At 35.8% G+C, this 14,351-nt stretch overlaps 2 protein-coding genes across 2 annotated transcripts; both read left to right on the top strand.

Annotated features, from left to right (window-relative positions):
* The first annotated feature begins 600 nt into the window (after positions 1-600).
* On the top strand, positions 601-1,602 carry LOC143452703 (C-type lectin domain family 4 member C-like). The gene is made up of 2 exons (XM_076953755.1): positions 601-996; positions 1,145-1,602. The coding sequence occupies exons 1-2, from the start codon at positions 737-739 to the stop codon at positions 1,395-1,397; spliced, it is 513 nt and encodes a 170-aa protein (XP_076809870.1). The 5' UTR covers positions 601-736; the 3' UTR covers positions 1,398-1,602.
* Positions 1,603-6,660: 5,058 nt separating this feature from the next.
* LOC143452700 (uncharacterized) lies at positions 6,661-10,103 on the top strand. The gene is made up of 11 exons (XM_076953752.1): positions 6,661-6,796; positions 6,889-7,063; positions 7,216-7,390; positions 7,489-7,662; positions 7,761-7,921; positions 8,253-8,451; positions 8,601-8,713; positions 8,894-9,101; positions 9,189-9,492; positions 9,598-9,914; positions 9,994-10,103. The coding sequence occupies exons 1-11, from the start codon at positions 6,761-6,763 to the stop codon at positions 10,010-10,012; spliced, it is 1,881 nt and encodes a 626-aa protein (XP_076809867.1). The 5' UTR covers positions 6,661-6,760; the 3' UTR covers positions 10,013-10,103.
* Positions 10,104-14,351: the final 4,248 nt, after the last annotated feature.

Here is a 14,351-nt window from a genome sequence, read left to right as displayed (position 1 = left end):
GTACAATCAACTTGTACTTATAACGTTCTCTATATTTAATTTACCGCCTTTCTATTTCATAATGACTTTACACTAACTGTACTATTGGTTACTTTAATTGAACTTAGAAATTTATGAATGAAGTGTATTGAGTTTTGCAGGGTGCAAATGGACAGGTGTCATATTATTACTAATACTTGAAACCATTATGATGACGATATCATAATATATTTATACTAACTTTTGGTTCCAGCAAAACAGAAAGATAGCCTTTAAAATTACCTAGCAGTTGCCATTTATAAGTATAACAACTTGACGTCATTCCCTACAGCAGTAATGAACAGATTTATCTCAATCGAAAGAGACAGATGTTTTCGTTAAATAGAAAAATATTTGTCTTACTTTTATACGATTTGTCTTCAGCTCAGAGTGAATCTTTCCGTTATCAAAGTGATTTATGAATGTTTTGATAAGAAGTTTCTGGCATAGTTTTCATTTCTTACTTGTTTTACTGCCCTATACCAGTATAGGACCAGTTTAACAACTTCAAACAACTTAATTTGTTACTAACCTATATATATATTCGTACTGTATGAATTACTCAGTTAGTTGAAATTGCAAAGCCTTAAAAACAAGCACAGCTCAGTAACCGCGCTTATCGTGGTAATTTGCAACACAAGTTTATTTTGGCCTTCAGCAAATAAAGAGATCTTTTTAAACTGTAAAATTTAGGTAGTGTGCTTAATTTGCAATAATTATGTTTCACCAAACTCTGATTTTGGGTTTGATTTTGTGGGTAAACGTGGAAGGAGTTCCACGCTGTCCTCCTCTTTACATCATAGAGAGATGTGACGCAGCGTCAAACGCCAACAACAACAACAACAATGCGCAGCCAAGTAGGGAATATCGTTATCAAGTGACAGCAACGACACAAAGCTGGTCAGCTAGTCGCAGAGCCTGCCAACAGCTAGGCGGAGATCTGGTAGTGGCCGGAGCCAAAGACTTTGAAGCAAGAAAGTAAGTTTTAGTGCAAATTTGTTGTGTACTCAAGTTGTTCAATTAATCTTTCAAAAAAGTTCCAAGCTGTCTTTTGTGTTTCGTCTAAACTAACACATTTGTTTATCATCGACGGTTAAAGTCCTAACTAATGTCCTTTTTTTAACAGAAAAATCTTCAGCAGCATTCCACAGGGAAGATGGTACTGGATCGGGCTTTCTGATCCTCAACACAACAGACGATGGACTTGGTTGGACCAAAGTCATGGCAACGAGCATTGGGCCGCCAACGAACCCAACAATTTCCATAGCTACAATGAGTACTGTGGTGAAGTAGACAGCTCACGCCTTTACAAGACGAACGATTACTCATGCTATGCTAACCTCTATGGAGTCTGCGAAATTCCAGTCAACCAGCAGTAGAAGCCTGGCCAACCAATTTCATGTACGACAGGTGATGTTATGAAATTGTAGCATACAGTGAATGGAAAATTGTTTTTCAAAAGCGGCGTAAATGAAGTATTATAGAAGCAACGTTTGACTTATGTGACGTATATGTAACTTGTGTGGGTTTGTGGTTTTCGTTGGATTTGAAAATGTTAATAAAAACATACTGTACTAACAACAACACGCGACTGAAAAGGGAAAAATGCCGTATGGTTGAATATATAGCAAATATACATCTTTCCCAAAATAGGTAAAACCTTTACGAATACGTTTGAGTAAACAGCACTGCGATTGTGTTGTATATTATAGGACGAATATTTGCATTTTGTGGTGAAGTTTTTCCTTGGAAAGCAAAATGGTGTAATAATAAAATTTTGACATACTATGCTACCCTAAGTTTGTCAATAAATAATTTGTCTTTATACAATAGTTTCCATTTGGGCACTTAATTATTTTAATTTTAGATATTTTAAAATCTATAACTCTCTTTTAATCTTAAAAATTCTGGAAACCTAAAAAACTTTCTATTTACGATTAAATCTGTCTCATCTCTCTATAAAACAAAGTTGACCCACACAGTTCAAAGCGCTCGTGTTTCAACGCTAAAAGTAACAAAAACGTAACATCAATCGAGCGATTTTATTTAGGTAATTAAACATTTTCAAGCTTTTTATTGCAATATTGAAAAGCCAATTGCCGCGAGTTCTATACCACAGATATATACAAACATCTTTACCTGACTATACCCACGTGTGAAGTATTGAACATTCTGTATTACATTTTCTCCATCCACAACGACAAACCCTGTATGACAAATATTGTATATACGTTAGTTAAGCTTATATCTGCATGGTGTCTTGCTTTTAAAAGGTATTTGAATGCAAGTTACAAGTTTGCTAAATATCTTCCTAATTAAACCACGTGACGGTTTTAGATTATTTTAACAATTATAAGTTATAAATTTGTATGATAAGCAGTTTGGTTTCTATATTAAACAATCTCCTTAAATTTCTGTTTCTTAAACTTTAAATAAATTAAAATCAAACCGTTGCCTGATCTTCTGTAAACCGTAATCTGTTATCGCATTAAAACATATCCTTGATAAAAATCAAGTTATGTTCAATAATTTCAATATTTTAATGAGTCATAACTAGGGCCATTTTTATTTTGACCTAAAAGACTTTATTTTTATCAAATTTTGACTTTATTTTGACCTAACGAAATTGCTTATTTGTAGAGGCCACAGTTCTTCCTCCAGTTACCCAAACATAATATTTTGTCGATTTCAGACCCAAACGTAATATTTTGTCGAAAAGTCAAGGTGTTTTATGGATTATAAAAAGTGCGTCGTGTTTTTTGGCGATAGATTTAGGTAGCTTGTGTTATTTTGTCCTTGTGAAAAGGGCACTTTGCCTCGATTTTCTCCGCATGGTAAATTCTAATAAACAGCAAATTAAACAGGGAAGAAGTAATGTAACCCCCTTCACGCGGCCTTAAAGAAATCACTACAGAAAAGTGTTTCAACTTATTTATTGTAATACAGCATCATGTAATTTTTAACATTTTCAGGCTTGAAATTTCTGTCTTTTCTCAATAGCTTTTTGAAATAAAAGTTACTGCTGATCCAAGTGGGCATTGTGACTTATTTCCTGCTTTTATGGGTTAATATGGTTTAATTGTGTCGCAGTTCCTGATTTACAATGCTTCCACGAGGATTTTTACAAAAATTACTCTCAAGAAACACAAAAACTTTGTAAAAAGCCATAATTTGACAAATTTTGACTTTATTGAAAATTTTGACTTTATTATAAATTTTGACTTTATTTTGACCTATAAACTTCTTAGAAACAATCCCCTAGGTGCTGAAAACAACTTTATTCTTTGATTCGTGGTCAGACGAGGTCCTTAAAAAATTTTGACTTTATTGACTTTTGCGGGCCCTAGTCATAACTCAATGCTTGAGACAGGTGAAGACTTGAATGCCTTAACATTTGACAATGATGTTAAAAGATTCTGATTTGTTGCGACCCAACTCTTGTCTTGCCTTTTTCTTCCTCTAAAATCACCTGCCCCCGGAAAACTAAGCTTAAACTAGCAAACTTCTCGAGTGCTAAAACGCTGTAAAAACAACCAGCTCTTTAACTGAAAGGTTTGACAAAATACACTTTGCAAGTCCAGTGAAGTGGTTTAATTTTTGAAGCCGCTTTAAGTAAGTGAGGTTCAAAAAGTTCAGGTTATGCCAACTTGTTAACAAGCAGTTGTTTTAACAAGATTTAATATTTTTTTTACTTTTAAGCCTTACATTTGAAACAAAATTTAAATAAGCCTACATGCATTGTGCAAAGATAACCTTAGTCTAATATTGGCACAGCCCCTGACGAATATCAGCTACAAAGAGAACCTAAAGTAAATGCACGCAGTTGCATTACAATTATTACCAGCTGGTGTTTACCTTTGCAAATATATTTTTTTATTTTCTGGTTAAATCAAACAAACACATCAGAGTTACAAACACAGTATGCCAAACGCATAAAGAATACATTTCATGAAGAAGAGATATGGATTTTAACTATTGAACGGCCATTAACTGCTTTGCGTGACACTATTAACAGACTGGGTGCCTATAGCAACCCAGTTTTTAAAAATCCTTCATTATTGCTGATATTGACGCAGATGCATTTGAAATGGCTCAGGTGCTCTAAGACAATGCTATTTGTTAGTGTAGCTAAGATACAAGTAATCAGCATGACTTGAAGATAAAAGCTTTTACCGACAAAATTTAACAGTAACCATTTTATGTTGTAATACAGTCAACCGTTGAATGAACACTAAACCATGCCTAAGAATTCATGATTAAACCCTCGCACAAGACTAATAAAGACTGTTTATGTAATGTTATGTTTAAAGATAGGCGGTTAGGTTAGAAAAATTGTATACAAAAAGTTAATTTCGTTGAGCCCGTTTCAAGTTAAATTTAAATTAGAAGGAAGATATAGGATAGATTTAGAATATTACGTTATAAATTTTCAGTTAAGTTAACAAGAAACTGTGAAAAAAGCTTCAACCGTTCGATTTTTTTCCAGTAGAACAGTGAAGCCTATAATTAAAACAACAAATAAAAAACAATCAAACTTCATTAGGTCGCTATAGATATAACTTTTGTGTCAAAAACATAACATTTTGCACAACGTTTGTTGAAGACAGTGCAAATTTGAAACAAAACTATAATAGGAAAATACTGAATGAGTTTCGAGTAAATTTCCCCGAGTTTATTGAGATATAAGCAGACAAAGATGGTTTCAGGTCGCTAAAGACTCAGCTAGACGTTTAAAAATTAAAATAAGGATACCATAGTCATTCTGACTTACTAGTTCGAGGAAGTAATACAAAATTTAACATCAACAAACGTGTATAGCGGTAGTCTCGTGATCACATTTGGTCTTGTGATTACGTTTTTAATTCACGGGGTAATCAGTTAAATAAGCGTCATTATAATAACAACGTCACAAGAGCGGGATACAGTAACAATTGTTAATGATGTTTATTTAGCCGTCACGTTGTATATTCATCGGACTTCGGCCATCAAAGCTGCTTTCTGCAAGTGAACGCTTTGATGTATTTACCGTAGATTCTTCGAAGGACTTTCTTATATTTCACTATAAAACAAATTTTATTTACTTTTAATTGGGAATGCTAGAGTTTTACGTTTCATTTATTATGCTTGTCTGAATTAAGACAAGTATATAGCCTACTCAAAAGTGGTCTAACGTTTTGATAACTAATCAAAATGAACCTTGAACCTTTATATAAAAGCCAATTTTGTCATGTTGTAAATTGCATGAGATGATTGACCAGGACTGACAAGCTGTGTAAAGTGCGAAAACATAGCCCGAGTCTGTCCAAGTTTTACATATTGTAAAGAATAGAGTTCACAGTGTCATCTGTATTAGGTCGTCAATCAAAATGCTCCGAGAAAACTTACGAAAAAATTGAAATGTATTTCTTTACAATTCTCTTTTGTAACAGCATCAAGGCTTTGAGTTCAAAACAAAACTTTCTGCTTCATTTGAAAGTTTTTCTTGTCGAATTTAACCTCATGTATTTTCTTTGGTATAAAATCTGTTTTTAATTTACCGAAAATACTGCACGGTAGCAGTCTTACAGTGACACGCCATGATGGGTAAACAATGTAGTTTACATGGTCATATTAAAACTGCAATTAAAGTAAATAATAACGGTTTTTGTTGAACAAAAATATCTAAGCTATATTTATAAAACGTAAACCTTGGGAAATTTACCTGTTAAAGGGCAAACAAAATCTCACCAAACATTTTGTTACATATCGACTACAAGCCAAGAGCTATACAAGATTCTTTAAAATAATATATGCACAATGAAACGTATGTTCATTTGCAAGGTAGCCAATGTTTAAATATATCTTTGGCAACAATCGTCATTTGTGATTTTCAACTATGATCTCTTGCAAAACAGACACGATTATTAGGAAATCAAAGTTAAAATGTTAAAACCTTGACCGTGAGTTGAGCTACTCAAAGATTTTCATCAAATTTTTTTACATTTCACTTTATCCTTATCAATTCGCTTATTACGTGAGGCGAATATTGTAATACTATACAACAGGAATTATTTTAAACCCATGGAAAGGCTGCGAAATTTATTGACAGCACAATCTCTTCTAATAACCGGTTTTTCATCAAAATCGATTTGGTAACTTATACTTTATTGTGTTTTATTATACAAAAACAAAAAAATAACAGTTACCGCGTGTACCTCTCACATTTCGAATAAAAATAAGTTTAATATCCTTAAGATGAGCAGCACATTTACTTGTATATTTGCTCAAAAATGTTTGAGAAGACTGTAATTTTGCCTTAATTTTAATCAAACTTAATCAGGAACAAATGAAATTTCAAAGTCAAAAATTACAAAAAAACCATCATTACGTGAAAAATATTACTCGAAGTGCAAAAAAGATTTCCGATCAAAACAAAAGATCACATGACTAATTTATGATAAATGTTTTCTTTTCGTCACCGTTAACACTGCAAACATTGGCAGAGATGGACTGCTAAGTTGAGTCCTTAAGGGTCTTATGCTAATCACAAAATCATAATAGAAACAGTCGTTAAGGCAAAAACTCATAACACTCACAATGCTTATGTTGATCCATGCACTGCACTAGAATGCATAAGTGGTACTTTGGTAAGAAGAATAGAGACGGAAAACATACAGTGTACCAACCGAATACGTATAAATAGCCATGATCCAGTACAAACTCCAGTTTTCACTTGCAGAGTCGAACGTTGGTGAAAAAAAACATGAAGCTCTTGTTAGTTCTCTTGGCGTGCGTTGCCGTAAGTGTTAATTTCGAGATTTGTGCAATACTTCCAAATGAACTAGATTTTTATTGATCTGAAACTAGATATTTTGACTTGTTCTTTTTCAGGCTGCCAATGCTTACTCTTACAGCTACTGGTGTGGACAGCATTTCTATGTCTACCCTTCAAGCTATTGTCTCCGTTACCGTGTTGCCTTCAACCCATATTGGTGCTCCCTCAGTTACTACTCCAAGGTTTTGAAGACCTACCCCGGTGAAAAATGCGGCGAAGCTGGATGGACAGGTGAAACATTGAACAAATTAAAAATAATACAAGTTGATCTAAAACCATATTGAAAATGAATGAAACCAAACGTTTTAAAATCAATGTTTAACTCGTTACAACCCAATGCAATCGGGAAAAAGTATTCAAAAACGCACCAATACTTTTGCCAGAAACTCCCGTCGCCACTTTGACCGGTCAGGTTTCTAGCGCTTTGAAAGCTGAACTCACCAAGATCACCGGTGATCTTAACGCTGCCAGAACCAAGTGGTACAACGAAGTTACCGGCGTCTACAACAACTTCATTGCTGAACACCAGAAGTACATCACCATCTACTACAACTGGCTGTAAGTTCAGAAAGGTTTGCCCTGCGTAAATACAGTGTTGTATTCATAACTTTCTCAAACACTTGATAAATCAACTTGTCGTTTTTGGCTTGTCACAGTAAAGTGAAGTTCCCCGCCGAAGCTGCCAAATACAACACTGAAATGCAAAAGAAGTGCGCCGAATACAAGAAGAAGCTCGATGATCAAAAGGCAACAGCCGATGCCGCCTACAGAAAGGCCATTACCGATAAGATCAGCAGCGTCGCTGAATACCACAAGAAGGTCGTCAAGGCGTAAGTGGGCTTTGCAATAAATAAACAAACTCATAAAGCATTGTAAACAAAGCTCTATACAAGCTACCGCGGTTTCACGATCGGATTATTTTGTTTAGTTTCTCTGACTGTTTGACCACTCGTGCCACCAAGCTTAGCGATTACAAGGACGCCTCTGCTAAAAAGATTCAGGAATACGTCAAGAAATTCGTCACTGCCAAGTTTGCCATCATTGAAAAGAACAAGGAAAACTACAAGAAGGCTTTGGTTAAACTTTTCGGTAAGGTTAAAACATCAACTAGATGACATTTGATAACAAATCATAATCATGCTAAACTTACAATAAATTGGAATAACCATTGTTTCAAACGTATGATTTATTACAGTTTGTGTTTAAACAAATAGCTCATGATACGCTGAAAGCCTATTCTGTCAAACGTTTTGTACAGCAATTGGTGTATTAATATTGGTACAAGCTATTTTTCACATAAGGCTATAACGAATGATCATGATGACATTTTTTATAAGATACATGCTTTTGTGTGACAATTATAAAAATGTTTCCTCAAACCCATTGATATTATCATCACATAACACTTTAACATGTTCAGATGCCCAGCCCGCTGCTGTCGACCACGCCACCACCTATTACAGGGAACAAATGAAGATCAAGGTCTACGGTGAAAGCAGAAAATACCTCGACAATCTTACCAAGTACTACGCCGCTCTTGTCAAGGCTTACACTTGCGCTTACAGCTGTTCCGTCGGTGGTTGCCTCGGTTTCTCCAAGCGCAGCTACTACAGTGGATGGTAAGAAAATATTTTCAAAAAAGTTTGACTAATTTCATTAAACAAACATGATTTACTACATAAAATTTTTATAAGTATTTATTTAAGTTCCTTAGTTAATGAATGAACGCATCATATACTCGATACTTGAAGCACATTTGTATTTATAGCACTAGATTGGCTACTTTCAAGTCCGCTATTGGCTGCAAGTACTACGGTTTGGGTGCCTACAACTACAAGGTCCGTTGCGGAACCTACAAGAACTTGAAGACCTGCGACCTCGGTAGAAAACTGACTTGCTTACTCTGAAGAGAAGCATGATAATTTTTCAATATACTTTTGTTTATGGACGCAAAAACATATTTTCCTTCAAATATATTTTTGGAAACATAAATCTGTACCTGTAAATGATTACCCGGTCTTAACCACTTTTCAAAATGTTATCATTCTATTCTTTATAAAGCCGCCGTTGCCAAGGGTAACATCGATCAAGTTGTCGCTGATTTGGAAAAGAAGAGGGATGACACCGTCACCGCCCGCACTACCGCTTTCAACACCTGGAAGAGCAAGCAACAAGGTTTGAACACCCAATACCTTGCCGCTTACAGGAAGATTGTCTGCGACAGGCACACCTGGTACATCAATTACCTCACCAGCAGAGCTAACTGCGAGTAAGTTATAATGGCATTTGCATCACCTTTTTAGATCGTACCTTCATCTACAGATGGAGTGAAATATCTTTTTTTGATTTTGTGCAGCGGAGTCACCACATCTGCCGAACAAACTGAAATCAACCAAGAACGCAGCAGACTTGCCGGTGAAAAGACCAAGTTGTACAACGCATACAAGGCTAAGCTCGACAAGATCATCACTGACGCCCAAACCAGCTTCAACAAGAGAATGGCCGACTACAAGAAAGCTGTCGGTGACCTTATCACCAAGATTAAAGGTTACTTCAATGCCTGCACTACCAAGCGTACCAAGGCCATCAGCGATTACAAGAAAAAGCTCGAAGACAAACGTGACGCTTACAAAGTTGAACTTAACAAGAAGCTCGTTGCTGTAAGTTATTGCAGTGACTTATAATAAAAATATAAAGTAAGCCAGAGAAATTAAGCTTTAAAAACATCCTTGTTATTAATTAATTTCGTAATCTTGGTTCTATAGTCCAGGACTGCCCACTTGGCCCATTTCCAGAAGATGCTTGATTGTTACCACGGTGAAGGCTCCACAGCTTCTGCTGTCACTCAGTTGAAATCCGCTTACACAAACTACATCGTCGGTAAAACCAACACCATGGTCAGAAACTTCTGCACCGAATATCAAAAGAAGATCGACAACCTTGTCAACCATTACTCCTGCAGCTACAAATGCAGAGTCAGTGCCTGCTACAGTTTGCCCAGTTACCACTGCGGCAGCTACTACAGCTGGCACTTTTCCGCCCCCAAGGCTAGCTGCTACACCTTCAAGTACAGCCTTTATTGGTAAGTTTGCTCAACTTTCGGCAAAACCGATTTGCTTTTTAGTTGGCACAAGACTAATGCTTTCCTTTTTTGTTTACAGCAACAGGTTTTACTGTTAACTGACTACAAGAGAATAAAACCAACTTTCCATGAAAATGTAGTGGAACAGTAGTTGTCATAAAATATAACTAAAATAAACTCATGAAAGAATTGGTTTGTGATATAAATTGCCTGTCGAAGAATTTAGGACCTGATCGAGTTAGATAGAAGGAAAATTTAAAAAAAGTTTAAACCGTCGCTTAAATGCAGTTGCAATTATAGTCAGACAGTTGCATTTAAAATAAAACGTTATTACCCAAAACCAATGTTTTACCAAGAGTCTCCCTGCTTAGATTGTTGTTCTCGCAACTACATCACCAACATTAATATAGAAATCGAAAGTATAGGATTTTTGACTAATCTAACTTTGGCAATGGACTGTTTAACAATTCAATAACTTTTTAAAATAAGGAAATGGTAGGTCGATTGAAAGATTGGCAACAATGCAAATGTTTTTTTTATTTGTACACCTTAACCCCAAAGACCTAATAAAATTAATCTTTATATGCATGTAGCATTCTTTCTGTTATATTCTACCCCAATAGCCAATACCAACAAAAAACAAATCATCATCAGTTAAATTAATCCTTATTATTGTTAGTTATTTTCAGTTAATTCTAAATTTTTCCTTTGTTCTTTTTCGTGTTTGGGATTATTCCGGTTCATATATGTATTTTGTACATATGGTATACACCAGTTTCCGAAAAGTCAAGTTTAAAAATTTTACCAAAGCTAGTGAATAAAAAAAACTAAAAATACTAATAAAAATGCTATCGATTTATTTTAAAAAAGAAAACAAGCATGGATAAGGGAACATTTCAGCCGAAAATATTTAAATTGCCGATGTATATATGTGAAATTGATTGTTTTGTAGAGTTATAGAAACATTTTCTCACCACAAACTTATAAAAATCGTTTTGTATAACCGGTGTTTTTAAGGCGTTTTGAGGAACCGAAACGATTTGTTGAATTTCTCCAACGGTCTCTCAAAAAATGTTTCTCTGCAACTATAGCAAAAAAATACCAATTACCGTATATGCCTTTCACATACTTAGATAACATAACTGCGGTCTATTGAAACTTCTCAGCGGTTGCCAAAGTCAACCTTTAAAAGAACGCTGTGTATAATCATCATGAGATTGTGGTACAATGCTATCCGGATAATTCTCAACAGTTATCAATGTGTTATAAACTACGAGTGTGTTGTAAACAATTATAAATGTGTAATGAACTCGTTTAATGTTTAAATCAATGGCGTAACAATTTCCGAACTGAAGCTCCAATTGAACATTTAACCTATTTATGGAAGAAAAATATAATAAGCACGAAAAACACGTCTGTTTATTTTTGCTCAGTTGTCGCTTTCTTTTTAATTAAAAAACTAGTGCACTAACAAATTACCTCTTAAGCTCGAAATAGAGATAACTATTTATATGAATCCTGACCGAAAGATATTATCCTGTGCAAATAAACACATCATGACATTAAATCGTTGTTGTCGTTGTGTTGGCCAGATGTCTTTAAACCACCTAGGTCATATATTTTTAGTAAATTTCACAAAAATTTATTATGAATACGTCGATAACCTTTGCTAATTGCATTGAAAAGATTCGAGACACGGATGGTGTGCTGTGCTTACTCGTATCTTGTGCTTTGCATAACTGCGTTCAGTTACCATCGGCCATGTCATAGATTATTTATATGCTCACTTTCTCTCTTTCTCTCGTTGCAAAATTTTCATTCATTCTCACAGGAGAGTTGTGGGAATAGTAGCTCTTGGAGCTCCTAAAACAAGATTATTTACTACGTCTACGGTTCGTCACGTCAGTTCAGACGTGACGAAAGAGACGCTAAAGGGATATCTAGTCGTGACCAGGCCAAGTCAGTGATGTAATTATGCCACTTGGTTCTTGGTCAACCGGTTGCTCTTTTGTCGGTTATTGTGGCAAACATAATTTGATTTGCAAGTCTTTCCTGGAGTATGTGACTGATTCTACTGCCTCCAATCAGAACAAACCGATCATCACAAAAGTTATGCCTGACTTTCCAATTCATGTAAACTATGACGAAAAGAGGTGACAGCACACACCCCTGGTGGATTTCCATATTCATAGTGAACGATTTTAACTTGACATTGTTAAAACTGACACTTCAAGAAAATTGTACACTGTGCACACTAGCGTATTTAGGGGGGCGGGGGCATTAGTTAACCCTTAGAACGCTACTTTACCTGTATATTCTAATTTTTATTTTAGGAAAAGTTTAGACAGCCTTAATTTTGAAATAAAAACCGTTGTGAGCAATGATTATTTTTCTTAATACTGTTTCAAATGGCCATTGGTTCAGCTTTGTAAAGAATACATTTATTTATTAGAAGTTTGTGCAGATAGCAACGTTTCAGTTTCAGTTCAGTGAAGTCGAAGCGAGGAATAGAATCTTATTTTTCAACGTCAAAGAAGCAGAAAAAATAGTAAAAAATATGCCACATGTTTATCGGATGCAGTGTCGCAATTTGATATTGGACATGCCATTGACACTTCTTTGTTAGATGACCGAAAGCGTCTTGAACTGTTGGGCAAAGTGTGGTGTCCTTCTGACAGCTTTGTTTGGCCTTTCAACGTGCCCAAAGACGACAAAAAATGCGAAAAAAAGTATCTCGGAAAGAAACATATTTCTGGTTCAAATGAATCTTTTGCTTTCTCTCTTTTGAAAAATGGCTTATTTTGCAAGTATTGCGTGATATTTGCACTGAAGGCAGTTCGAGGTATCAAGCTGAGTCTTCTTGCGAAGTTTCCGTTGCAGAAATATGCTCCCTTAACAGGGAAGCATGGCTGTTTAACCAGTCACCTTCAAACGGATTTCCATGCACACTGTGTGGGAGAGGAAAATGAACAGGGACTTCGATTGAGAAACGACACTGGAAGCGCTGCTATGCAGTTGGACTGTGCTTTTGCAGAGAAGCGAGCGAAGAATCGAGAGTGCTTGAAAGGAATTTTCAAAGGAATTGAACACTTGGGACAACTTGGGTTAACTTTGCGTAGACACAGGGATGGTGGTGAGCTATCTATTGACATAGCGTTCAACGAGGGAAATTTTCGAGCTCTTCTCCATTGAATGATGCAATGCGGAGATGATGTATCATCATCCCCATATTGCAAAAAACAATCTAAAACATGCTCCTCGTAATTCGACGTACATATCTCCTAGTACACAAGACGATCTTATCAATGCTATTGAAGTCGCACAGAGAAAGGTCCTCGTGGAAGAAGTGTGCAACACCAAATTTTTTACTCTCATGGCCGATGAAACAACGGATTTTTCGAAACAAGAGCAGCTGATTGTTTGTCTGCGATACGTAAAAGATTCTTGCAGGTATGAAAGATTCTTTTGTTTCTCTCTTGCACTTGATCTCACAGGCGCAGGTTTAGCAGATCAGTTTCTTCGAATTCTGAAAGAATCAGGTGTGGATGTTTTTTTTTAAGGTTGCCCAAGGATACGACAGTGCTTCAGCTTTGTCAGAGAATTACAATGGTGTTCAAAAGCATGTGCTGTGTACATTGTGCTATAATAATCTCAATCTGTGCCACACTTATGCTACTTTCGTTCAATTCATCAGCTCCACAGTCATGAAAGCCACTGTCATTTTTTTGCAGAATCAAACAAAGGTATGTCAGTTGTTCAGAAAATTATTGCGTCGGAATGCCCAGAGAGCTCCCGAAAAAAAGCTGCAACAGCATTGCCAAACACGGTGGGTGGAGTAACAGTCTGTTGTCTTCAGCTTCTCAAGAATGATGGAAGTTACAAAAACGTTTTCTACTTTGCTACAATCATCTTTTGTTGGGATTTATCAAGCGATGGTCTCCTTAAAGAACTCAATTCACACCTGGCAAGACATACGACGACACATATTACAATTATCTCACTCGGGCAGAAATTCTTTACGGAAGTCCGATTGGCGTGCCTGGAAAATAAGCCCGCCAACTTCTTCGGGTAAATGTTCCCGCTGATACAGTCTCCACTTACTGGAGAAGAGCAGCGTTTTATCCTTTTCTGGTTAGCGCCGTGACTCAACTTAAAGAACGGTATAGTTTTCAAAGAAAAACAGCCCTTTCTTTGTAATCACAACGTGAGTGTCTATTGAGGTTTCCTATCGTGTTGTGTGAAACTTGGCTAGAGTTTGTATGAAATGTTTAAGAGCTGATAGAAAGCTAATTTGTAAAAGAAGTGTACGGTTTTCGATTTTCATTACATAGTTTATTTGTGAAATCTATTTTTTGCATATTATGTCTTGATCTGAAACGTTAAATAAATTAGTTATTTCTTTAGCCAGGATAAATGTTTTTATAATAGCACTTTAAA

Source organism: Clavelina lepadiformis, chromosome 4, assembly GCF_947623445.1.
Source record: "Clavelina lepadiformis chromosome 4, kaClaLepa1.1, whole genome shotgun sequence".
Lineage (NCBI taxonomy): Eukaryota > Metazoa > Chordata > Ascidiacea > Aplousobranchia > Clavelinidae > Clavelina > Clavelina lepadiformis.
The sequence above is the reverse complement of the archived record's forward strand: the minus strand, read 5'-3'. Positions and strand labels throughout refer to the sequence as shown.